The following is a 26,593-nucleotide window of genomic DNA, read 5'->3' as shown; positions in this document are numbered from 1 at the left end:
TCTCCCCTCGCAAACCCCCGCAGCGACGCGGCAAGAGCGAGCCCGGCCACCCCTCCCTCCCTCCCCTCCCCGCCTCAACGCGTGAGCAGCCGGCGTGAACCTGGTGATGATTGCGGTCTACATTCCTAGCCAGCCGCCGCCTATAACTAGGCCTTCCCCCGTTCCCCGCGGCCACGGCCACGGCCCCACACCCACCGCCAAAGAAGTAGTAGTAGCAGCCGCGACGCGAGCAAGCAGGGGCGAGCGCGCGGGGACCTGTCGCCGGGCTCCAAGGAACCGCCGCGGAGCTGGATCGGGGGACGAGAACTCGAGGTGGGTTCTTCTTCTTCCGCGCAATGCTTGGGGGTTTCGATCTTGATTCCGCGGCTCCTCTCGGGGGCGTGGTTCTTGGGTCTTCGGAGCTGCTGGTGGCGCTGAAATTTCCCCGATTTCGGGCGGAGTTCGATCGAGTTGCGCCTCAGGGCTGGGAGTTTTGGTGATGCAACGCTAGTGCTCGTGGATTTCAGGGCTCTTCGACCGCGCTAATCCGCTTGTTGCGACCTGGTTTCAGCGTTCAAGCCTCGCCTCCTTTGCGGACGGAACCTGAGCGCGTCTCGCCGGTTTGTCTCTGTCTCTCTGTTCTTGGGGAACACGGACGAAAGAATCGAGGGCTTCCCGGTACCAATCCGACGCCCAATTCGCAGCGGAACCGCAAAGATTAGAGCTACTTGGTGGTTGGTTTCTGGTTGCTTCGTCTAGCAATCAGCGTCTCGCTTTTGCTGTTACTTTCTGAATCCTTGTTAACTTACACTGAATTCAGATAAGCAATGTGCAATTCTGCATTGCAAATTCTCAAGTTGTTGTAATGTTTAGTTGCACAGTTGCTGTCTCGCTGAAATGACTACTGCATTGTAATGATTCTTCATGTCACTCTGCATCAATTGGTGGTTTGCTTTGGGTAGATGTTGATGTTAATAAAAAAGAATTATGAGATTTCGTGCAGAATTTGAATGAGTGGTGTCTCTGGGGTGGGAATTCACGTGATGTGCTGGTGTTCTTGGAATCATTGGCTCTGGTTATGCCACTAATCTGTTTCCTGTGATGTTTCAGTGTCAGGCCTAGGCTTCACTGCACAACCTGATTGTGTCACATTTTTTCTTGGCTCTCTCTTCTCATGGATATTGACGAACCAAGAACTCCGAAGCCTGCAGGTACCTATCTGATGCCCAATTCTCAAGCCACTGCATTTATTAGAGCAAGTCAACGCGATCCCCTAATTTTCTGATCAAATTTGTTCTTTGTGTTTTTGGCTTTGTGCAAATGCTTAAATTCAACAGCAGGCAATTAGTTCATGTTTGCTTGATCTTGCTATGGCATCTAACTATGCCCTTGGTTCCTGCTATGTTCAACCCATCCATGCACTTGCAAATGCTTCAGAAACTGTGGCCAGGTCTTTTTTGTGATTCCTTTATCTATCAACTAATACCTCATTGTGTTTCTTAGTCCTTAAATTCAAATTTGCCAATGCCCATGTCCATTTCACAAATTGATGCAATTAGTTACTTAGGAAAGTATTTGCCTTGAACAGTTCTAACTCAGTGCTTGCACAAATGATTCAAAGAAGCAATAATTAGGTAATGTTCTGGTTCATCTTCAATTTTCTTAGTGCCGTATTGCATGATTCATCCAATAGCTCTGTATCAAGTGACCTCTAGTTTTTTATTAGCTATACTATCTGATCAAATGCTCTTGATCAGCTGTCTCAACCGTATGTCCTGAATAACATGAGGCCCAAGTCTGACCAGAATGCAGCTTATGAGGGTTTCTATGATTTCTCTGAGAAGGAAAACAATTTGAATTTAGCTGCTGATGTTCCCAAGAAGATGGTGCTGCTGAATGTATTTGATGATGGGCTGGTGGATGGAGATGCTGAATTCATGAAGCCAGGGGCTGACATTTCAGTTGATGAGGTGAACATGGAGTTGCTGAATAGCTGCGCCGGCTTCACCCAGCCATACGCTGCCGGAGACGGAGACGTCGGCGGTCTGAGGATTTTGGCCCAGCCGGCGTTGAACCCGACCGACGGCGATGGCGCCGGCCTCCAGCCGCCGGTCCCGTGCCCTGCGGGTGACACTGACGGCATGGGGATTTTTGACGAGCTGGCGCCGTTCTGCCTGATCGACGACGACAACGCCGGCATCCTGCATCCGGGGTTCGGCCCGATCGACGACGACGACGTCGGTCTCCACGGCCAGCTCGGCGACAACGCCGGCCTCCGAGCGCCGGTCCCGTACCCTGCTGGAGACGCCGGCCCTGCTCCCACAGCCGCCGCCGACATGGAGATCGAGCAGCAGGGGTTAGTCATCTTGCCATACGACATCGCCGGCCTCCTTGCGCTGGCCGCCGGTCTGGGCACCCCGCGCTTGGAGGAGAATAATGCTCATCAGCTGAGGTTCGCCGGTCTGACTTCAGACCAAGCCTGCCTATCGATGCTGCGCGCGTTTCGCAGAGCCTTGGACGAGGAGAAGCAGCTTCATCAATGCTCCGATGGACAGGCCAGCCTTGCTGATGAGATGGACGGCCCAGGTCCGAGTGATCCGGTGCGCCGCCGCGGCCACGGTCCGTCACGAGCTCGTCGAGCACGCGCACAGCACGTCGGGGCACGGCGAGGTGAAACGTCTGCGCCGTCGAGATCCGCGGCGGGCCGGCGCGGTGGCAGCCGCATGCCGGGACAGTGACGGCCGAGTGGAGGAGGAGTAGCACCTGCTCTGCTCGATCGTCAGAAGTCAGAACAATGACCGCCATGGCCTACCTGACCCGCCGGCCGCCGTACCTGTCGGATCGGAACGCCAACGGCAGTAGTCTTTTCTCCATCTTTTGCTGTCCATGAACTTTCTTCGATAAGATTTTGCCATGTAAGCCTGCTTTTGGTTTGAAGCATTTGCGTTGGCCAATCTTGGACTCTTGGTCCTGTATGCGCCGCGTTGCCTTGATCTCGTCGAGAAAGATGCAATGGACTCTGCATGCTGCAGGCTTGCGCGGCGGGTGACAGTGACCTGGCTTCCTTGAACAATTCTAATCAAGTGCTTGCATAAATGATTTCAAAGAAGCAGTAGTTAGAGAATGTTTTGGTTCATCTTTAAATTTCTTAGTGCTACATTGCATCATGCTGTCCAATAGCTCTGTCTCAAGTGACCTCCTGTCCTTCTATTTTCAATACTATCTAATCAAATGCTATCTGCCTCTGCATTTCTTCAAAGAAACTGATGTCCCCAAGAATCCCAATGATGAATGCTCAGTCACTAAGTAACCAAAGCTGTTGTTTGGCAGGTCAAATGATCCTTAAGGATCCTACAGATGATTATCCATGGCTTGCTATAACTTTGGGTCCAAGTGAGCGTGCTGTTGATGAGTACAGGAGGATGAACAAGGTGGACGAGGAGGTTGGTGAACAAGCGCTACACAAGACCCCAAAAGTCCACCTTCGTTCCAAAGGGTTGACCCTTGTTGACACAAGCGATGACAAACGTGAGCTTCTACGTAACTTGGGGAGACAGAGGGAAGTCTATTGCCTAACCTGTGGCAAACCATTCGACAACCGTCAAGCATATGGAGGGCAAAAGGGCCAATGCAAACGTAAGTGATATGCTTGCTGTAGTTATTTCTCTGTTTGCTGTGAGAATCACGTATGTTATAGATTTTTTGTATTGGTATCAACTCAATTGCTTATACGACAACTATGCATTTCAGAAAATCAGCCTTCGCGTGGACCACAGAAATTCTTCTGCAAGTATTGTGCAAAGGATTTCCCAGCTTTGGCATGAGTATTTGGACATATGGGAAGCTGCGCCATGAGAGAGTTATAAAGTTGCAACAGAGGGCAACACTCAAGAAGTTGGTGTCAACCCTAATTGATGAGTAGGTGAAGTAAAAAAAAGAAGGGCCAACTTTGTCTTGTCGGAGCTCTATATCTCTTTCTTCGTCATGAGAAAAGTTCGTTTTTGTTGGCAACAGCACTCACATGTAAATGATAGTTTGGATGAACCTGGTTTAACCTGGTGGTTCCATATCTGGTGGTTCCATCTATCTGGTTTAACCTGTACTGTTGTTGCCATTTTCATTTGAGCTAACCAGCTGATCAGTCTTTAGTTAGGCTATTGTGGATAGGTTGTGGTGTCATTAAGCTACACTTACAAGGCAATTTTCTCAAGGAATCTTGTCATATGTGAATGTTTCCCCCTTTTAGAACTTGGCGATGAAAGGTTATATGACTTTTTCTTGTTATCATCCGGATATACAAGATGAGGAAAGTTCAAAGTTCGCTAGACGAACAAGAATTAACAAGCAAGTCACCACCGATTCTCTTCATGCTCGGGCGGCATGATGCTTCTCAGCACCAAACATGATCCGCGACGCCTAGATTTCAACCAACTAGCAAAGCAACATCTGTTCCATCTAACTAGCAACGCAACCTCAGCACCTCACAAGTCACAAAAACACTTGGAAGTGAACTGTGCTTTTCTGATTGTAGGTTTCCATTATTTTTCCTTCTACACATATCTGAATCCTCCTGTACCTATTTCTTCCTTGTCAATATGTGTATCCGTGTTCTTGCTTCTTATACCAGTTTCACACACATACATGCGAGAAGACCCACAGCTGTTATAGGGAAAAAAAAGAATTATCTTCCAGAGTCAAAGCAAGTGCAAAACTGATTCAGTATGAAGCTGCCATGAAGCGTAATGTATTCAGACCTATACATGCTCAAGACTTCCAGCACCAGGGCCTTTATAGGTTGTGGATCAAGATTACATTGCCGAACAACTTGTTTGGGGATTAATTTCCTTGTATTCCTCCAAACCCTAGAGGGTGGGTAATATAGTAGCCTTTACATGGGCCTCTAGATGGGCCAAAACCATACACACCAACACTCCCCCGCAGTCTGAACTACCGGCGCAACGGAGTTCAAGACTGGAGAACAAAGAATGCACACACAGGGGCAACCCCCCCCCCCCCCCCCCGCGCAGCCAAAACTAGCCACCTGCTACGTTGAGGCTGGAGCGAAACTCCGAGAAAGTCGAGGAGGGGAGACCCTTGGCGAAGATGTCGGCAAACTAGAAGGTGGTCGGGACATGGAGGACCCGAACATCGCCGATAGCGACCAGGTCACGAACGAAGTGCAAGTCGATCTCCACATGCTTCATCCGCTGATGCTGAACAGTGTTGGTGGAGAGGTACACGGCACTGACGTTGGCGCAGTAGACGAGCGTGCTCTTGGCGAGTGGGCTATGGAGCTCCGCCAAGAGCTGTCGAGCCAGGATGCCTCCGCCACGCCGTTAGTGACAGTACGGTACTCCGCCTCGGCACTGGAGCGGGAGACAACCGGCTGCCGCTTGGACGACCAGGAGACAAGGTTGCCGCCCAGAAAGACGGCATAGCCGAAAGTGGAGCGGCGAGTGTTCGGCCAGCCAGCCCAATCAGCATCGGTGTAGACAACCAGCTCAGCAGAGGGGGAGCAGTGAAGAACCAGGCCGAGGTCAATAGTGCCACGGATATAGCGGAGGAGACGCTTCAGCGCAGCAAGATGTAACTCCCGGGGATCATGCATATGAAGACAGATCTGCTGAACGACATATGTGAGATCCGGCCTGGTGAAAGTGAGGTACTGCAAGGCTCCAGCAAGACTCTGATAGGTAGTAGGATCAGCCACGAGATCACCCAGAGCAGCAGATAGCTTCGCCTGAGTGTCGACAGGAGTGAAGCATGGCTTGCAATCAATCATCACAGCCCGCTCTAGAATATCAAGTACATACTGCCGCTGGTGAAGAAGAAGGCCAGATGGGCGAGGCTCAACAGTAACACCCAAGAAGTGATGGAGCTGACCAAGATTCTTCATAGCAAACTCCTGCTGCAGAGAGGAGATGATGCGCTGAAGCAACTACTGACTGGAGGCTGTGAGCACAATGTCATCGACATAGAGCAGCAGGTAGGCAGTCTCAACCCCACAGCGGTAGATGAATAGAGAAGTGTCAGACTTGGCCTCGGTGAACCCCAATGTCAGCAAGAACATGGCGAACCGAGAATACCAAGCCCGAGGAGCCTGCTTCAGACCATAGAGAGACTTGTTGAGCCGGCAGACCATGTCCGGATGACTGGAGTCCACAAATCCCGCTGGCTGAGAACAGTAGACTGTCTCTGAAAGAGTGCCATGAAGAAACACATTCTTCACATCCAGCTGGTGCACAGGCCAAGAGCGGGAGAGAGTTAGCGAGAGGACCGTGCGCACTGTAGCAGGCTTCACCACTGGACTGAAGGTCTCATCATAGTCCACACCAGGTCGCTGGGTGAAACCCCGGAGAACCCAGCGAGCCTTGTAGTGATCCAGTGTGCCATTAGCCCGATGCTTATGTATCCAGATCCACTTGCCAGTGACCACATTGCAACCAGAGAGACGCGGCATGAGGTCCCATGTCTGGTTGGCAAGAAGAGCCACGCACTCCTCTTCCATCGCACGACGCCAGTGAGGATCCACCAGGGCGTCACGGATAGAGGAGGGTACTAGAGAGATTCGCGGCTCTCCCGCGATGGCGGAGAGAGTTGCGGGCTGAGAAGCCATCAGCCGAGTCACCATGGGATGAATATGACCAGGGTCCCGATGGATGAGGGGTGGGTGGTACGCCTCCGGCTCGACACATGAGCGAGACGGTGGAGTGGCGGCGGCGACGGCCCTGGTGGAGCCTCCGGAGCCGGAGGCGGCGCCGGTGCCGGCACCGAACGACGTCGGTACACCTGCACCGGCTGTGCGTAGCGCGTAGGTGCAGGAGGAGGCACCGGGGCCGCGCGTGGCGCGATAGAACATGCCGGGGCCTCGCGAGGCGCAGCAGGTATCATCGGAGGTGGTGCCGGTGTACCAGGAAGACCTGCAGGAAAAGGACAGACATACAAAGGTGGCTGAATCACCGGGTCAAACGAAAACAGGGACTCCAACTCGGGGTCAGGAGAAGGTGTAGTGGAGGTGGAGTAGGGGAAATCCGACTCATTAAACACAACGTGTCGGGAGATAAGGACCCGGCGAGAGGAGAGGTGAAAGCATCGGTACCCCTTGTGGTCAGGAGAGTAAGCAAGAAACACACAACGAGTCAAGTGGGGTGCCAACTTGTGAGGAGCAGTGGCGGAGATGTTAGGATAACATGCACACCCGAAGACACGGAGGTGGTCGTAGCTGGGAGGAGTACCAAAAAGAGCATGGTGAGGAGTGGGAATAGGAGAAGTTGTGGACGGAAGGCGGTTGAGCAAGTAGGTGGCGGTGTGGTAACTCTCAGCCCAGAAGCGGGGAGGCAGAGAGGCCTGGACCAGAAGGGTGCGCATGACGTCGTTTGTCGTGCGAATCATCCGCTCAGTCTTGTCATTCTGATGAGAGGTATATGGACGAGACATGCACAGCTGAACACCCCGAGAGAGGAAGAAAGAACAGGAGGTGGAGTTGTCGAACTCACGCCCGTTGTCACACTGGACGGCCTTAATGGTGAGGCCGAACTGAGTAGACACCCAGGCAAGAGGGTGGGAAAGGTCTAAGACTTGGGACGCAAAGGAAAAGTCCAAGAGTAATGAGAGAAATCATCAACCACCACCAGATAGTATTTATAACCAGAAATACTGAGTACAGGAGAAGTCCACAGGTCACAATGAACAAGATCAAAAGCATGTGTCGCATGCAAAAAAGAAGAAGAAAAAGGAAGTCTAAATTGACGACCAAGCTGGCACGCATGACAAAGGTGCTCAGCAGGAGCCCTAGTACAAGAAACATCAGTACTACGACTAAGCCGAGCCAAAACGTCGCGGCCGGGGTGACCAAGCCGGCGATGCCAGGTGGTGGAAGACGGTGTCGTGGCAAAGGCAGCAGACGAAGAGGAAGTCGAACGCGAAGCAGCGGAAGCAGGAAGACGAAGGGTGTAAAGGGGCCCCGAGCTGTCACATCGGAGGAGCGGACGCCGAGAAGCCGAATCCTTCATAGTAAGACCAGAGGAGTCAAATTCGATGGAACAGGAATTGTCAGCAGTAAACTGACGAATGGAAAGAAAACTATGAATCATCTGAGGAGCAACAAGAACATTAAGAAGGCGGAAAGAACTAGGAGCAGAACCCACGGCGGTGACAGGAAGACAGGACCCATCGCCAACCATAATGGAAGAAGGACAAGAGGGATGTGGGGGTCGGACAGAAAAGAGGATACCGGCATCTGGGGTGATGTGGAAGGAGGCACCCGAGTCGGTGATCCACTCGGTGCTGACCGACGGTGTTAGCCCCATAGTGCTGAAGGACTGCCCCAGCGCAGCCTGGTCCCACCCCCCAGGCCAGGTGGCTGGCTGGCTGAGCTGAGCGGGTGGAGTCCAGGATGGTGCGAACTGGGGAGCAGCACCGGTGAACATGGCCGCCGGTTGTTGTGGGCGAGAGCCCCCGCCCTGACCCTAGAACGGCCACATCGAGATGCGCCCTGACCATGGGTTGCTGAAGGATGGCCAGGGCGTACCTCCAGAGGTAGGGGCAGGAGCGGCAGCTGGGCCCCTACCCGAGCCACCACCAGTACCAGAAGCAGGGCCACTTGTACCACCACCACCACGTCCCCCCTCCCCCCCCCCCCGACGACGTCCAGCACGCCCCCCCGACCCACGGTCTGCCCGGTGGGAGGAGCACCAAGGAGGGAGGTGGCCGGCGAGGCAGAGGAAGCCGGTGGAGCAGCCACGAGCACGATGGAGGAGGATGAGGACGAGCCGGTCGCAGGCCCCCTGGTGATCTCCTCGAGAACAAGGTCGTTCCGGACATTCAGGAAGGAGGGGAAGGGCCTCTGGTGGGTGATCCATGTCCGCATGTGGCCGTAGGTGGAGCTAAGACCCCGCAGGACATTGAGCACCAAGACCCGGTCAGGCACCGGGCTCCCGAGGTCGTGAAGAGCATCGACCATGCCCTTCATCCTCCTGCAGAACTCACCAACTGAGAGGTCCCCCTATTTGAAGGTGCGGAAGGTGGCGTCGAGCTAGAGAGCGCGGAACTCGGTATTGCCGAAGAACTGCCTCTCGAGCGCCAGCTAGGCCTATTGCGCGGTGCCGCCGTGAGTCCAGACGATGTCCTACAGATCTAGGGAGATGGTCCTAAAGATCCAGGACAGGGCGAGGCTGTCGAGGTGCAGCCACACCACGTCCCGCGCCTCGACCGGTGTGTCGAGGAGGACGTGGTCGTCGAGGGCGTAGCGGCGGAGGGCGAGGAGAATCTGGTCCCGCTAGTGCCCATAGGAGGAGGACGTAGGGTCGAGGAGGACGGAGACCAGGGCCTTGATGTTCTGGACGCCGACGGCCTGGAGGTGGAGCTGGGCGACCATGGGGTCGTACGGGTTGAGCCGGGGTCGAGATCCCAAGGGCGGAGCCTGGTGAGAGGAAGAGGCGGCGTGCTCAGCGAAGGGGACGACGAGCTACTGGCCGGAGGAGAGGAGAACGTAGTGCTCCGCCTCGGCGACCCGGCGAGCAAGAGCGTCAGCCGCGGAGCGCTCGCGCTCCCAGGCGATGGCAGCCGCGCGGACCCGCTTCTGTGCCGCCGCAGCCTCAGACTTGGCGGTGAAGACGGGCCGCGGCGAGAGCAGCGTAGGCCGGAGCAGCTCCGGCGATGTGGGACGGCGTCCCGCGGAAAGCGGCAGCGGCGAACGGCGCGTCCATGGGTGCATACCCAGCCCGCGCCATGGAAGCGGCGGTGGCGGCGTTGGTGGCTGCGCCCTCCGCGCCCATGCCTGCGGCGGCGGCGGCATCCCCCGCGGCCGCGCGAGCACCCATGGCGGCGGCGGCCACGGTGACGGCGCCCCCCGCGCCCTCGCCGTCCGTGCCCAGGACGGATGGGTCGGCGGAGGCGGCGGCGCTCGCCGTGCCCGCGCCCCCCGTGCCCGGGGTTGGCGGATCCGCGCCCATGGCGGCCGGATCCCGCGCGTCGAGGGCCGGTGGTGGGTGGGGCGGGTCGTCGAGCGGCGCGACGGCGGCGAGGGCGGCGGCGGGCGGCCAGGGAGCAGCAGGCCAGGCCCGCGGCGCAGAGGAGGAAGGGCGACCGGCTGAAGAGGAGACGGGAGGGAAGGAGGAGAGGGGCGGTGGCGCCGGCGTCGAGTGGGGCCGACGGTGGCGGCTAGAGGGAGGGAGGGAGATGGAAGAGAAGACTAGATACTATGTTTGGGGATTAATTTCCTTGTATTCCTCTAAATCCTAGAGGGTGGGTAATATAGTAGCCTTTACATGGGCCTCTAGATGGGCCAAAACCATACACACCAACACAACTTGTGTTTCCTTACCTTACAAAAGAGTGGTCAACGAGTCCTGGTCTGCTACCTCAAATCCAAAATAAACAAAAGAAAATACAAAACAGTTAAGGTTTTGGACTAACTTCTGTTTCCAAACAGTACAATCAATTTGATTATACATCAATAATCTAACTTCTGTGTATGATGCTTGAGTATTTCCTATCTGACCATTCATTTTTTGTTATGTGTTCTTTATCAATCTAGCTACTACCCTTAAACATACTAATGATTTTTCATCTCTTATTAGCAAAAAATATGGCAAGAACTAAAAATCATAAAATAGTTGATGTTAATCAAAACTTTACAATAGAAGAAAGTACAATTAAACGGATGAAGAGACATAATCTAAACATACAAAAAAACAGCATACTTATCAATCCCAACTGATAACTTATATTTCTCTCCAGAACATATACAACACCTGAAAGAATCATACCATGAGAGATCATACTATGGAGTAGCTAATCATGAATGTCAATATTGTGGAGCAGTATTCAAGTATAATGAAAGAACTAAACCTAATCATGGAACTATTACTTATACCTATGCTGTAAAGAAGGAAAAATTCGCATTCCTCCATTTAAAAATCCTCCTGAGTTTCTTGCAAATTTGCTTAATTACAATGGTGATAGTCGATCTAAACATTTTCTTCAGAAAATAAGACAATACAATAGCTTGTTTGCTTTTGCATCTATGTGGGCAAATATAGATAAATCTATAAATCAAGTAGATGGACCTTATGTTTTTCGCATTAACAGACAAATACATCATCGTATAGGATCACTACCGCCTAAACCTAATGATAACCCTAGATTCACTGAATTGTACATATTTGATACTGAAAATGAAATTTCAAACAGAATACATGCTTTGCAAAATCAAGAAAGTGAAACATCAGATATTGATCTAGATATAGTAAAAGGTCTAATGGACATGCTTAACCAATATAATCCATTGGTGAAATTTTTTTGTTTTGCACGGGATTTGTTAAAGAAACATAATGACATTGATGTTAGTATGCGTATAATTAGTGCAGATAAAAATGATCCGGTATAATTTGAAATGCCAAATATTGATGAATTAGCCCTGTTAATAGTCGGTGATGTATCACTGGAAAATTATAAACAAGATATCATAGTATGTAGTAAAGATCAAGGTTTACATAAGATATCAATTTTACATCCTTCATTTATGGCTTTGCAATATCCATTACTATTTCCCTATGGTAGAGGGTACCGATTAGGCATTTTCTATTATGACGACAATAAAAAAACTAATCAAAAAAGAAATAGGGTAAGAATGCATGATTATTTTAAATACAAAATACACTATAGGAAAAACCAACCAAATCCATATCTTTGTTGTGGACGATTATCAAAACAAATAATTGTTGACGCTCGTGCATGTGAGGATGAAGGTTGACTACAATATATAGCCAAAAATCAGGACAAACTAAGAGTGGAATATCTACGAGGTATAGCAGATACTGTAGAAAAAGGAATCCTGCATGGTGATCAAATTGGCAAAAAAAACATTATTACCATCTAGCCATACAGGATGCAGAAGATATATGATTCAAAACTATCGTGATGGTATTGCAATCTGCAGAGTATATGGTCCACCAAAGTATAACCTTTACATGTAATCCTAAATGGCCAGAAATTACTCAAGTATTATCTGAATGTCAACAGCCTAATGATAGACTAGATATAATGGTATGCATTTTTCGTATGAAACTACAAGAATTGCTACAAGATATACATTCTGGTGTAGTTTTTGGTCCTATAAATGCAATATTATATTCTATAGAATTTCAGAAAAGAGGCCTACCACATGTACATATATTAGTCTGGCTAGCCAATACTAATGGATCTGATATGAATATTGAAATGATAGATCATTTTATTTCAGCTGAGATACCTGACCCAAATATTGATCCATTATGATACATACTAATTGCAGAGCACATGATGCATGGTCCTTGTGGCGAAAAAGATCCAAATTGTCCATGTATGAAAAAAGGTAAATGCTCAAAATACAATCCAAAAGACTTCCAAGAAGAAACGATATTTGAAGAAAAGGGTTTCACACTATAGAAAAGGCATAATACAAAAATATACATATGTAGAAATAACCACAAATTATACAACAGATGTGTTGTACCTCATAATTTATTTTTTTTCTAAAAAATACCAAGCACACATAAATGTTGAATATTGCAGTAAGAGCACAATCTTGAAATACTTATGCAAATATGTTAACAAAGGACCTGATCAAGCAACAATATTTTTTGAAATAAAAAACAGAATGAGAATAATAACCCAATTGATGAAATAAAGGAATATCTTGATTGTAGATATATATGTGAACAAGATGCACTTTGGAGACTATTCGGTTATGACATTCATCATCACACACCTGCAGTAGAATGACTACCGGTTCACTTGCCATTCATGAATATAATACCCTTTAAAAGTAATGCAAAGTTGAAGAAACTTATAGAAAATCCTGATCTTCGAAAAACAATGTTAACAGAATGGTTTACAGCAAACCAAAAATATGAAACAGATCATGGATTAACATATTGTGAATTTCCTTCAAAATGAACATGGGATAAAAAAGTAGACAATGGAATGATAGAAAACATGGAGAAAAAATAGGCCGTCTATATTATGTGAATCGAGCTGAAGGAGAACAATTCTACTTATGAATGTTATTAACGGTTGTAAAAGGTGCAAAAAACTATAAAGATATAATTAAGAACGTATAATGGAATCTTATATAGCACATTTAAAGAAGCATGCATGACTCGTGGATTACTAAATAATGATGAGGAATGATACTAGACGTTTAGAGAGTCTGCAACATGGGCATCATCATCACAATTAAGACATTTACTTGTAACTATGGTATTGTATTGTGGAATACAAAATGAAAGAGATTTTTTGAAAATAATTGACACTACATGGCAGATGATTTTAAATACGCAGCACAAAAACAATTGCACCCAATAAATCGTACTCTACCAAAAACTGAATTACTGGATTTATTGCTAGATGATTTGGAATACATTTTCCCTAGAAATGGAGTACAATTACATAACTTTAACTTCCCTCGAAAAAGCAAAGAGTATAAAAATTATTTTATGAATCGCTTAATTGAAGAAGAATTAAGCTATGACATTGATAAACTAGAGGAACAAGCAAACACATTATATGCGTTCCTAAATTCTGAACAAAGAAATGCCTTTCACATAATTATAGAAAATGTTTTCGATAATATAGGTGGATTCTATTTCATATCAGGATATGGTGGCACAGGAAAAACTTATCTATGGAATGCAATTGTTTCATACCTAAGAGCACGTAGAAAGATTGTATTACTAGTGGCATCTTATGGCGTAGCACCTTTATTATTACCAAATGGCAGAACAACGCATTCACGATTTAAAATCCCATTAGATATAAAAGAAACTTCAGTATGTGACATTAAAGGTGGAAGTAAACTTGCAGAACTAATCATTGAGACTCTCTTATAATATGGGATGGAGCATTGGTGACAAATAGATGATGTTTTGAAGCATTAGATAGATCACTACATAATATTATAGTTCAAATAAACTCTCAAGCAAAAGAAATCCCATTTGGAGGAAAAGTTGTAGTATTGGGAGGAGATTTACGACAGTTCTACCAGTAATAGAAAATGAAACAAGAACAGAAATAATTGACACTACTAGAAAATGGGCCATGGGAACCGGATGGAAAGAGCCTTAGGAACCGGTTTTCCAACCGGTTCCCCCAAACCGAGACCACTGGCCTCGCACTAAGGCACCGGGTTTTTCACCCGGTGCCTTAGGAACTCATTGGTACTGGTTGGAAAGACCAACCGGTACCACAGAGGCTGCCACGCTGACGCAAGCTGGCAGCCCCTTTGGTACCGGTTGGTCTTTCCAACCGGTACGGCGGTACCAATGAGTTTTCTCTATTTTAACCAAATCCAGTTTTGTTTTTTTTATTTATTACTGTTATTCTTTTATAAGTGCTAAGCGTACCAGAGGTCTACAGTACTATGGGTCCATTGGTCGTGTTCGAGTTCATAGAATATTTGAAACTAACTAAAAGTCAAACGCAAGCATATAGTTAAGCTAGTTGGCTACACTAATATATTTACAAATATACAAACAACAGGACATCACATTTAGAAATATTTACAAATGTACAAGTCATGTTTATAAGGTTTCACTGTTGGGCTTTTCAGGACGTCGATGGGAATCCTCTGTGGATGTGACCATCGTGGCGCCTCTTGGATCTATGATCTCCCTCAAAATGAATCCGGCGAGCTGCTCGCACACGGTGTTAATCCGATCGGTAGAGTAAACTTCATCTGCGATTCGACACATCTATCTTTTTGAAAAGAAAGGACTGATATATTAATTTCATCGCGTTAGTATAATTAGGAAAATGTACGTGTGAACGGTTTGTACATACTCTTAGCTCCTCCATAGTAGACTTCCTGCATGGAGTCATAATGTGCGGGAAGTCGCATACGTAGTACCACCATCAGTAATAAAATCATATCTATGGAAATTTGTACATGTATTGAAGTTAACAGAAAACATGCGTTTAAAAAATACCAACAATAAATGTAGTACATCTTATAATGACCTCCAATCATTTTATCAATTGTTATTACAATTAGGTGAAGGACTCCTACCAACAAATAAACGTGATGGAGATAGTGAGCCTGCATGGATAGAAATACCACATGAATTACTAATTTATACTGATGGGCCAAAAATTTCAGCTTTAATAAATTGTATTTATCCATAATTTAAGAAAACTATTTCAATCCAGAATATTCAAAAGATTGAGCAATTTTAGCTCCAACTAATGAGATAGTAGATGATATTAATACTCATATACTAACTCTTGTGCCACAAGAAGGTAAAGAATATCAAAGTGCTGATTCTATTTCAAAGTGTTTAGATACATGCAAGGATGCAGATATTCTTTATCCTGTTGAATACCCAAACACTCTAGCTGCTAATAATTTTCCACAACATAGATTAGTTCTTAAAATCAGCGTGCCAATCATATTACTACGAAATTTAAATCAAAAGCATTTGACTCTGTAATGGTACACGATTAATTGTAACAAATTTAGCTGATAATATTATTGAAGCTATTATAATAACAGGTTCCAAATTGGAGAAAAGTTTACATTCCACGTATAAATCTTACAACAAGAGGATGTAAATGGCCATTTATATTAAATAGAAGACAATTTCCAGTAAAAGTGTGCTATGCCATGACTATAAATAAAAGTCAAGGACAAACATTAACTAATGTAGGTATATATATCTTAAAAGACCTGTATTCACACATGGTCAATTATATGTAGCAATTTCAAGAGTAACATCCAAATCTGGCCTTAAAATACTAATAGAAAATGAAGATGGAACTTGTGGAAATCAAACTCGAAATATTGTATGTCATGAAATATTCTATTACATCTAACAAATTTATTTGAATAAGAATCGTACTAATGTATAGTACATCTGATACAACTCACAAGCATTCACAAATAGCAACAACAATTTTCACAAAATGTTGAGAATTTCTAGATCTTGCTGGCTTACTGTCATTGGCTCGATTGTTTGCTTGCTCTCTCACCCCCACGCTCAAGCTTTGCGCTGTTACTCGCGGACCGCCTGTGCCTGCTGGTCGCCTGGCCAACCTAGAGCTCAAAGCAACCAGAAATTGACGATTGAGAAAAGAAAAACAGAGGCCATAAAAAAATAAAATGACATGATTCAGTAGCATCTGCAGTTAGAATTTCAGTCACGCCAAGCTCCGCTTCTAAGCATCCACACCAAGCTCAACTCCCCTAAGAATGCATCCCTCCACCCGACATCTACAGCGGCCGAGGCCTCACCCGCAGGTACTCTGCCGTGCGCGGGCCTGGAGCGTCTAGGCCCATATAGTCGCCTATCACTATTTGTTTCCGGGCTGCAGGCCTTGGGTTCCTGCCTGCTATGCTGAATCGGAAAGATGTGTCGTCGCCAGGTCAGGGAAAGCCACAAGCGCTCACCTCGTTTTGGGACTCGCGTGATCACCGATCCAACGAGGCATTGCTGTCTCTGGTCCTTCTCTCCCGCCACCGCCCGATGCTTGCTCATCGATGCCTCGCCGAGTCCGCCATCGCAGAATGTTACCATGTATCATAAATAACAAGACTCCACCATGCGCTACACTTATAGCTCGTGAAAACTCGAGCCAGCCGATGAGAATTCAAACGGATGAAAGACGAAACGGCGTTAACAGCCGTGATGTAAACTTACATACTATAAATAATACCAAGTAGACGAAAGGTCATTTTGTTCTGACAAAGCAATCTCATACTATATATAGGTACCCAGTAGATGAAGGGTCATTTTGTTCCAGCAAAGCAAACTCAGCATCTTACCAACTCAGGAAAGCATGCTCAACTGAATCTGAATGGTAAGTTTTAATTGCTTTTCATTTTACATATCTAAGTTCTATTACCATTTTGCGAATCTACTTGACAACCTCCTTGCCGTCTACCCATCCGTGCTCAATGCCATCTTGATCCACTGTTGTTGCCCTTCCATGCCCAAACTCATCATGTATGTACCTGTGTCTTTGTTTCTTCCTATTTCTCTTACATATATTCAAGTTCTGGAAACACTAGATGAACAATTGTTCCTAGAGAGCAACATGAAGGAGCCCACCTGGACCATACATTCATCTAAAATGTAAATAATGCAAATTAAGTTCCAGTCCCAAAGAGACTTATAGGAAGAAATGCACAATAACTTGTGATTCCTTAATTGAAACGAACATGGCACCATTTATGTCATTTCGAGTGATTTTGGTGATCGAATGACAACACAACACTTGGACTAATATGATTGTTAAGATGACCATTCTCAGGCTTTTAGGTTCAAGTGATGACAAAGAGAAAGAGAAGATAGGCGTAGCAAGGCCCGAAGGGCCGCCCCTACGAGGGTTCCGCTACCCGGTTAGTGGACGGGGGTCGAGGGGGTGCCGCCCCTCGCGGGTCTCAAGGCAGCGCCCTGAAAGCTCTTCGGTCAGTAGCACCGGAAGAACCGACGCATGAGCATCGGTGCATCCGATGGTTGTCGGAAGAACTGACGCCATGGTATTTTGGTGCAGAAGGAAATCGAAGCCAAGTCAGCTTATAAGCACCGGATGAACCGATGGTTCAAAAAGGGGTATCGGTGCATTGGGCGTATTGTGTTCCAGAGACGATGCAAGTCACGCAAGAGCCAAGTCTTCAGCACCGGTTGAACCGGTGAAGCATCGGTGCTTACCATCGGTGTAATGACGTCAGCAGAAGAGGGGAATGCTGTGAGTGACCAGTTTAACCGACGGGAAAGCATCGGTTCAACCGGTGGTCACTGTGTCAGCTGTCAGGAGTTCAACGGCTACTTCGGGTATTATAGTGACCGGATGAACCGACGCTACCCCAGACAGAGGCATCGGTTCATCCGATGATACACAGATTTTCTGCTGACCGTTGGAACAACGGCTACAAGACTTGGTGGCCTATATATACGCCTCACCCCGGCCATTTGAAGATTGCTGGAGTTGCTGGACATCCCACACACACCCAAGAACATCTCCAAGCCATACAAGAGCATCAATATCATATCCTTAGCCCTTAGCACACTTTGAGAGTGTTGTGTAAAGGTTAGCTCTTAGTGAGTGTGATTGCAAGGCCTTGAGCCTTTGTGCTGTGGTTCTCTAGTGAACCAAAACAAGAGCTTGGTGCGCCGGCCTCCTTGGAGCTGCGAAGCTCACCGGCAACATCATCGACCCTCCAACTTGGTGTGGAGCGGCGACGACATCTTTGTGCGGGGGGACGTGGAGACCCCCATCCTTTGTGGAGAAGCTCCTTAGTGGAACCCGGGGCCAAGGTGACCGTGATTGTGTTCACGGAAAAGGCTTGGTGGCCGAGTAGCAATACTCTTAGTGAGTGCTACAACAACGTGGATGTAGGTGTGCCTTTGTGACTAACCGAACCACGGGATAAACACCCGCGTCAAGAGTTTGTTATCTCCTATCCCGCTCTTTAAGCTTCCGCATTTAATACTTGCAACCTTTGTGCCTTTACTTTCATAGAATAGTTTTTTGTTAGGAAAGGCTATAGGGTGCATAACTCTTTTGGGATAGGGGTTTCACACTAGAAACAACCTAGTTGCACATCTAGATAGTTTGAATTAGTTTAAGTTTTGTGCAAACTAGTTGGAGCCATAGGTCTAAGTTTTTAGAGTGCCTAATTCACCCCCTCCCCCTCTTAGGCTAGAGCACCCGATCACTTTCATTAATCCTTACTTTTCAGAGGACGGATCAATGAGTCTGTGAAATTCCGATCTACTCCTTACTGATAGCATTAGTCAGCAACAACTCAACAAGCGAAAGCGTCCTTGCAACAGTTAAGCACCAATCAAATTAGGCTATTTTTAGAATTAACTCAATTCATTAAGATGCAATGTAACCAGAAACATTATCTAACATTTTTCTTGCAGATGGCGACTAATATGCTCACAGAGTTAAATCCTCATGGACTGAATTGGAACATACGTGTATGCATATCAAGGGTGTGGGAATTCTATAACAAGGATGGACAAATCAAACATCAAGACTTGGTCATCGTAGACAAAAACGTATGTTTCAATTTTATTAGTTCACTATTCTACTTCTTTCAGTAATGTTAATATCATTTTATAACACTAATCATTTCTTTTACAGAGCAATGCCATGTATGTTGAAATACCACCGGAAGATATTCCATACCTAAAACCTCATCTACAAGAAGGAAAGATAGTTGACATAGAAAGATTCATAGTTTGGAGAGCAAAAAACATCTACAAAGTGGTGCAAGCTCCTTAACGATGAACGTGCCTGCTAAGAAGAACTCGTAAAGAGGAAAAGCTACTGCAACTAGGGCAAAGCCGCCATACTGAAAAGTCGATGCGATGAATGTAAAGTTTTGTGTTTGGGTGTGGTTGATCAAAGTTTACAGATGCCGGAGGTCAGCTATTTATAGCCTAAACCTAGACCCATGTGCCGATACGACGAGATTACAACTTGCGAATCATGAAACAAACTTGCCTAACTTAAATAACACAAAATCTAATATATAACTTGTTGACATAGCCCCGCCAGCTCTTTCCTTAACTCCATCGGCTGCGACACAATTTGGCCCAAAAAGCCCAATAACTTCCATTCTTTTTCATGATCTAGTGCTGGCCCATTCTCCATCAGTCGCTTGGTCTACAGATTGACATGTGCCAAAAAATAGTATCAATAGGTTGTTATGTTTCCCTCAAGTCTTTTAGCGCTTATGGTTTTAAATTTGATGAATAATTGGAATTTGAATGAAGTCACTACAGTACCTCCACAAAGAGGTGGTCGGAGAAAGGCGAGGCCAACAACTAGGGGAGTTTTGCTTGACCAGATGACCAAAGCTATGGGGAGAAGGATGCCCATCTCTGTTGCTGAGGGGAACCTAAGGCCGCACGAACCGGTGCAAGCTGCCAAGTTTGCATCAGAGGCTGGTGTTATTGTTAGGTCTCAAGTTCCTCCTATCTTGACCCATTGGAAACAATACAAGGAACAGACTGACCATTTTGATGGCTTCATGGGAGGGCTATCTTTGAGTGCCTATGTTCTAATTGTTTCACATTCAACTCTTTTTATACGCCACTTCTGTAATTTAAATTTCATTTCTGAGCACCAGGGGAGGTTAGCAGTCGACACAAGGCACAAGTCAATGATAGATGCTTGTGCCAGTGAATTCAAGACAACCATACGGCAAAACCGGTATAGGTTGAGGCATGGACACTTAGTTGGTGTCCTTGCTAATAAGATCACCACAACCTCTCATGTCCCCTATATAAATGATACATAGTGGTCCGAACTTGTTGACATGTGTCATCTGCACAGAAGAAGGTATTTTCTCTTAGTGTGCTTTCATGTACTTATGAGGGAGACCAAAACTTACGTCTCTTGCAGGGAGTTTCAGACTAGAACAAGTGAAATCGTGCTAGATTCAAGTGGCTCAAGCAACAAGATCTCGCTGCTACATTGCGCAGCTGCATTAATATGTAAGTGTCAACACTCTTGCGATGTAATATTTCCATTCTTCTACTTCCCTAAATGAGTACACATAGACACCTCGGATGTCTCTCGAAGCAAGTCCAATTATCAGTTACTCCTGCTTTCTTATCATGTTTTTGTTGTTTGTCTGACCAGAACAAGGACAACTCTATAAATGCCACTAAAGTCAATGAGGAGGAACCCCAGGAGCAAGTGATGAAGCTATGAAGAAATCGATGTCGTGGAAGCCTTCAAGATCTACCATACCAGTCACTAGAAGGGTATGAGTGATGCAGCTAGAGAAGCAGTTGTAAGTCCCTGTACATGCTTATTTGCATTGCTCTTCCAAGATTTAGCCAATTTGATTGAAGTTTGTACTTTTAGTTTCTTTTGGTTACCATGCTCAACAAGTCAGTACCAGGAAGACTTACATGATTCTTAAACCATTAATCAATTCTTTTGTCCTTTATCCATCACTCTTTGTACATGCCGCATCATATAGTTTGAACATTCATGGCCGCCCCTATCTTTCGAAGTTGTATTACATTAACACTATTTACTATCAGTTTTCCAATCTACATTTGTTCTCAGTTTCTCTAATAGTTCATTTTTGCATTTTCTAGCTGTCAATGGAAATTATGTGGGCAGAAGTTGTTGCTGATGGGCAGCCACCATTGCCTAGTACTGATGTTGTTTCCAAGGTCCCATTGCAGAACAGCTCCAATAACACGTTCTTGAAGAATGCTAGTATACCCACTCCTTCCTCGAAGTCTCTATCAGCTCGTGAAGAGGCACTACGTCGAGAACTTGATGCTGAAAAACAAGGTTAAATTGTTCTCCATGAACAACTGGAAGAATTAAAGAAGAAGACTAAAGCAACAGAGGAAGTGCTAGAGAGAACAGCAAGACATTATGATGAGCTCAAGAGGCAACATGAGGAGAGACATCGCATCGTTAAGAAAATCTTGCACGTTAACACCACTGGTGTCACACTCGATTTTAAGGACAAAACCGAATGCATAGCTATATGTATGCCATGATCAAGTTTCATACATACAGAGACATCATAAGTGAATAATCAGTAACAGAATCACGTAAAAACAACAATTAAAAGATTATCAGAGTTATACAGCTTATCCTGGAAACAAAGGCTTCAAACTTCACAGGCAATCGACTGGGGGTTGCGTACGCCTAGAACTCAGCATCATCTTCAAAAGACTTCACCACAACTTTTCTCCTTCTGACCAGCAGTAAGCAAGGGTGAGTACACTTATGGTTGGTACTCAGCAAGGCCACAAGAAATAACTAGAAAATGATTTAAATCCATCTTTAAGTTTATTAATCATGTGAGGGTCCAAGCCGCTCTTGACCGTGAGCACAGCTAACCGGTTAGTTTTAACTCTGCAGAGGTTGTACACTTTCACCACAATTCGCGTAAAAGTTCCGAAGAACTTTGAACCCAACCACGCATATGTGCTGATCAGGCACAATACCACACTTTCGAGGTGTGATTGCATAGGGACGCTACGAGGCCTTTACAAAGATTCCCTAACCTATGACAATCCGCTAAGGTTTCAAGCCAAAGCGGTCATAACACTGTCCTAATGAGGTGGTACCTTGCCAAAGGACCATTAAACAATACCAATTGCCCCAAGAGGACCGAATTATACCCCGTCGATGCATCCCCTCTTGCCCTTTCGGTAAGATTGTCACAAGCTAGAGTCTCTAATTAATCAGCCAAGACCAGAGCCATATAGTATTGTGGTTGTACGGTTTTCTTGGGTGGTTCTCCATGTTCCAATTAAACATATAATCTTATAAATAAATCATAGACAGAAGTATGGTTAGGGTCACTTGCCTTTCACCAACAAAAAGCTACTCTTACTGCTCTTCAGCTTTTACTCGCTTGCAACTCTTGATCTTCGATCTTCGAACAATGATCCTTCTACTCGGAACAATCATCGGGCAAACATGCAAAGCAAACAAGAAGATACATCTAAGAACAATACATCATAACAAAAGAAAGGCTTTAAAAGAACGTACCAAAGGATAGGGCTCGCTGCTATGGTTACAAAGGCGCAAGAAACGCGGAAAACGGAACTAAAATGGCGATTCTATGGACTAAACAGTGCTTCCGGGATCTAGTCGCGATTAACTAAAAGGTTAAGGACTAACAGAAAGGATTTGTAAGACACAACAAAGTGTGCTCACAGAGGATAAAAAGGTTATAAAGCTATTGCATATGTCACAAGGATCACGTGAGCACAATAATCGCAGAAAACGGAGTTGAAACGTGAAAGATATGGCTAAAACAGTGCACCAGGGACTTGTTTGTGAGAGTTTTGAACTTCCAGGGGCTAACTCTAAAGAAACCAGGGACTTAAACATAATTAAACCTAACTCGCGAGGGTTAGAAAGCAAAACTACACTTCCTGGATACGGCGAAGCCATCTAGGGCACCTACGTAGGACCTAGGCGAGCGGAACAAGGCGCGCGGCGACGAGCAGATGCGGCGGAACTCCGGTGAGCGGTTCCGGGCGGAAAAGAGCGAGAGAGGGAGAGAACGGGTCGAAGAGAATCCCTACCTCAACGCGAAACTACGGGGCGGTGAACTTGTCGAGGAGGAGCGGCAGAGTGGCGGCGCAGCGTGAAACCGAGCTCCGAGCTCATCAATGGCGGCGGCTAGGGTTTGCGCGAACTGGGGCGGCTACGGCTCGAAGAGGGTCTAGAGGGGGGGTCCAAGGGGGCGGTGCGGGGCTATAAATAGGGGCGGCCGTGAGGCTTGGCGTGCGCGCCAAGGGAGGCACGGGCGGCGCGTGTGCCGGTCGGATTCTGCTCGAGACCGAGCCCGGCTCGAGGTCGGGGACGGCCCCGACAGGTGGGGCCCACCTGTCGGCGGCAGAGAAAAGGGAGGCGCGAACTGGGCTGGAAAAAGGAGTTTGGGCCGGGGTTTTGGCCGGGACAGGAAACGGGCTGCGGTTTGGGCTGCGGGGGAAGGAAAGGAAAAAAAAAGAGAGGAGGGGGATTGGGCCGGCTGGGCTGAAAAGAGATGGGGAGAGGGAGAAAGGTTTTGCATTTTCTTTTGAAATAGATTCAAACCTATTCAATTCAAATTTAAATTCAAGAGAATTCAAACTTGAGTTGAACAACTAGCAATGGAATAATGCATTGCGGCATGAATGCAACACAAATAAAACAACCTCAATTAATTTGGAAAATAACCAATATTTATTTTCTCTTACACTAAATTCTCTGTGAAGAAAACAAATGTTAGGAAAATTTTAAAATGATGAGAAAATTGTTGTTTTATTTTTAATTTTAATCACACCCTGAAATTCAAAAATTTCAGGGTGTGACAGAACTACCCCCTTAAAAGGAATCTCGTCCCGAGATTCACAAGGCTAGCAAGAGACAAAGGTTTAGGTGGGTAGCATTCAACACATATTATCTTCCTTCTCGATCATTTCCTCTTACAATGTATACTTCTTAATTCCTGGTAACTCACACAAAACACTTCACGGATACTCAGTCTAATTACATTTTTTTTAAAACTATCCATTTTTTCCTCAGCTTCGTTGGCCCATCCTTCGTATCTTGATAAAGTGATTTGAAAAGAGCTTGATTGCTTCTTTCTGGCTTGGGTGTCTTGTATCATCTCTCAAATCTTTATATACTTCTATCATGGAGTTAATTGTCATTTTCTTTTTCACATCAGCTAGCAAGATGTCCATCTTCTCCACACTTGAGACAGTATAATCTCGCATCACGGGATCTTGTTTTCTTATGCTTTGTTGGACAGCTATCGGCATAATGCCCTTCTTTACCACATCCAAAACACACTCTTTTAGGATACCCATTTCGACTTTCTCATTTTGTGGGGCATCTATTGGCATAGTGGCCTTTTTCACCACATTTATAGCACATTACTCTTTTAATACGTCCATCCCGACTACTTTTCTGCTCCTCCACAACTCTTAGTGGAATGGCTTGTACATCAGGATCCTTTTTGGCAGAGGGGTCACATGGAGGTTGAACAACTTTTGGCTGTGGTTGATTGAAACTAAGTTGAGTACCGTTATCTGCCAATGGTTGTGGTAACTCCATCTTCTCTTGGCTTGTTTTACTAATTTGTTTCTTAGGCTGCTTGCTTCTTTTAGGCTGATATTCTTTGAAAGTGATAGTCCAATCCTCGAGGTTTATAGTCGAATTTCTATCTTCAGCTTGAGTAATTCCTTCTAGGTTTGGAACGTGCATAGATAACTTTCTATTGATATCTGAATGATAACGTTGCCTTGCTTCTGCTGTCATTAGGCTATCTTCTTGTAGACACCGACGGCCATAATGCTCACAACATTGGCACTTTTCTGAAGTCTTACTAATCTCATGTTGTTTCTCTATCTGTGGCTTTGGTGCTTCATAGTTTCTCTTACGCTTTTCATTGTTCCATGCTTCAGCTACTTGCCTCTTCACTGGTCCAGTGGGGAATTCTGCCTTGGTCATCTCCATGTCACTTGAGGTTGGTGTTTTAGACTGCAACCTTCCTTGTAAGACACGAGCTTGCATAGCTAACAGCTTCTCTTTATCAAACGGTGGCAGACCGGTTGGGACTTGATTATCACTGCTAATAGGATTGTGGCTCCTAGGAAATGAGGCTTGCTCTGTAACATGTTGTTGGATATTGACCCTGGTTGGAACCATTGCTTGTACTCCCTGAGTTTGTGCTGGGATGTTGAGGTCTTCTTTCTCCTTTTTGCTGGGACTCACCATCTAGTTGCGTGGTAAGGATAAGGTCAGTAGAGAGAATGAAAAAGAAAGATCAAATTAACAAGGCAAAATCCATGATATCCTCTTCAACTCTTGGTGGTCGCAACTTAAAGAAATCAAGGTGGAGGGGAGAAAGACATGGGGGTAACAAAAAGGAAAAGAGAGCATTCTTGTCTTCAGTTTCTTTCATTTGTTGATCATTGTAGACGAGTGTTGCCATGAACTCCTTTCTGGACATCCTCTAAAAGATTGGGTAGAATGACGGAGGATAACAAGGAGGTGGGAGGTACAAAAGAACCCAGCTAGACAATTGATGTCATTGTAGGTAGAAGACCCACAATACACCAACAATCATTACAAAGAAGCGAATCAGACAAGGTCATAAAGACAAACATCATCATGTAAACACAGAATTCCACCAAACAACATATAGTCAAGGAGCGATGCTACACGTTGTTAATGGTGTTAGAAGGGGACATCCTAAGCATGGTTATATCTTCCATCTTCGTCATTGATGACACTTGTCTCCTTCAACTTGTCCAGTGTTGACTTCACCATCGTGATTGCAGTAGTAGTGATAGTGTCACCATGTGGCTCAAGCTTGATTCTTTGGTAGTGCTTTGAATTTTTCCATCCAACATGAGTAGGAAGGTGAGCAGGTGGTATTATTTCCAATTCAACTCGAGTCCTTATGATGAACTAGCAACTCTATTCTTAAGATGACTTGGATCTCAGATGACTTGGACAGGCATTAGTATACATGGCACGGATAATCTTTTTTTTTTGAATCCAAAGAGATACTTTGGAATCCAAGCCAAGGGATGAATCCAAAAAACGATATTTATTTGGAAAGAAGAGGAGAGGCTCAACGGAGAAAGCTAGATAAAATAAAGAAAAGAAAGACATATCAACAAAGATAAATTTTTAAGAAAATCAAGGAGTGTTCAGGAGAGAGAAGAATCAACGGAAGGATTGAGGGTGTTGAGAAACAACAAAGGTTAATTGACCAAGAATTGGTTATCAAAAAGAAAATTTATCAAGAGGACAATAGGTCAATAGAAAGTTTAAGATTTTTTTTACATTTGCAAATGAGAAAGTGCAAATGAGAAGATAGATAGGTGAGAAAAATATTGTCAAGGTTGATTGAGAAAAGAAAATAGTTAAGGAGAGAGAATATTCAATAGAGGGGGTCAAAGAACAAGCAGGAATAGATTTGATATCAAAAGAAACCTTAGAACACGGCCATTGCTATCTAGGCTTACGTCCTACAGTCGATACAGCTCTGATACCACTTCTGCCACACCCGATTTTAAGGACAAAACCGAATGCATAGCTATATGTATGTCAGGATCAAGTTTCATATATATAGAGA

The 26,593-nt window shown here is 45.7% G+C and overlaps 1 protein-coding gene across 1 annotated transcript; it reads left to right on the top strand.

The window, feature by feature from the left end:
* Positions 1 to 9,798: 9,798 nt before the first annotated feature.
* On the top strand, positions 9,799 to 21,287 carry LOC120667999 (RNA-binding protein Nova-2-like). Its single transcript, XM_039947966.1, has 3 exons — positions 9,799 to 10,182; positions 20,614 to 20,670; positions 21,081 to 21,287. The coding sequence occupies exons 1-3, from the start codon at positions 9,799 to 9,801 to the stop codon at positions 21,285 to 21,287; spliced, it is 648 nt and encodes a 215-aa protein (XP_039803900.1).
* The last annotated feature ends 5,306 nt before the right edge of the window (positions 21,288 to 26,593 follow it).

The sequence above is a fragment of the Panicum virgatum genome, chromosome 3N (genome assembly GCF_016808335.1).
Source record: "Panicum virgatum strain AP13 chromosome 3N, P.virgatum_v5, whole genome shotgun sequence".
Classification (NCBI taxonomy): domain Eukaryota; kingdom Viridiplantae; phylum Streptophyta; class Magnoliopsida; order Poales; family Poaceae; genus Panicum; species Panicum virgatum.
This window is presented reverse-complemented; position numbering and strand designations above follow the sequence as displayed.

Bases quoted from the DNA above. Each gene is read 5' to 3' on its own strand.
- LOC120667999 (XM_039947966.1), top strand. From the start codon at position 9,799: ATGGCGGCGGCGGCCACGGTGACGGCGCCCCCCGCGCCCTCGCCGTCC. The intron at 10,183-20,613 runs GTTTGGGGATTA...TTGTCTGACCAG, and splicing joins AAGAGAAGACTAGATACTAT to AACAAGGACAACTCTATAAA. The intron at 20,671-21,080 runs GTGATGAAGCTA...TGCATTTTCTAG, and splicing joins AGGAGGAACCCCAGGAGCAA to CTGTCAATGGAAATTATGTG.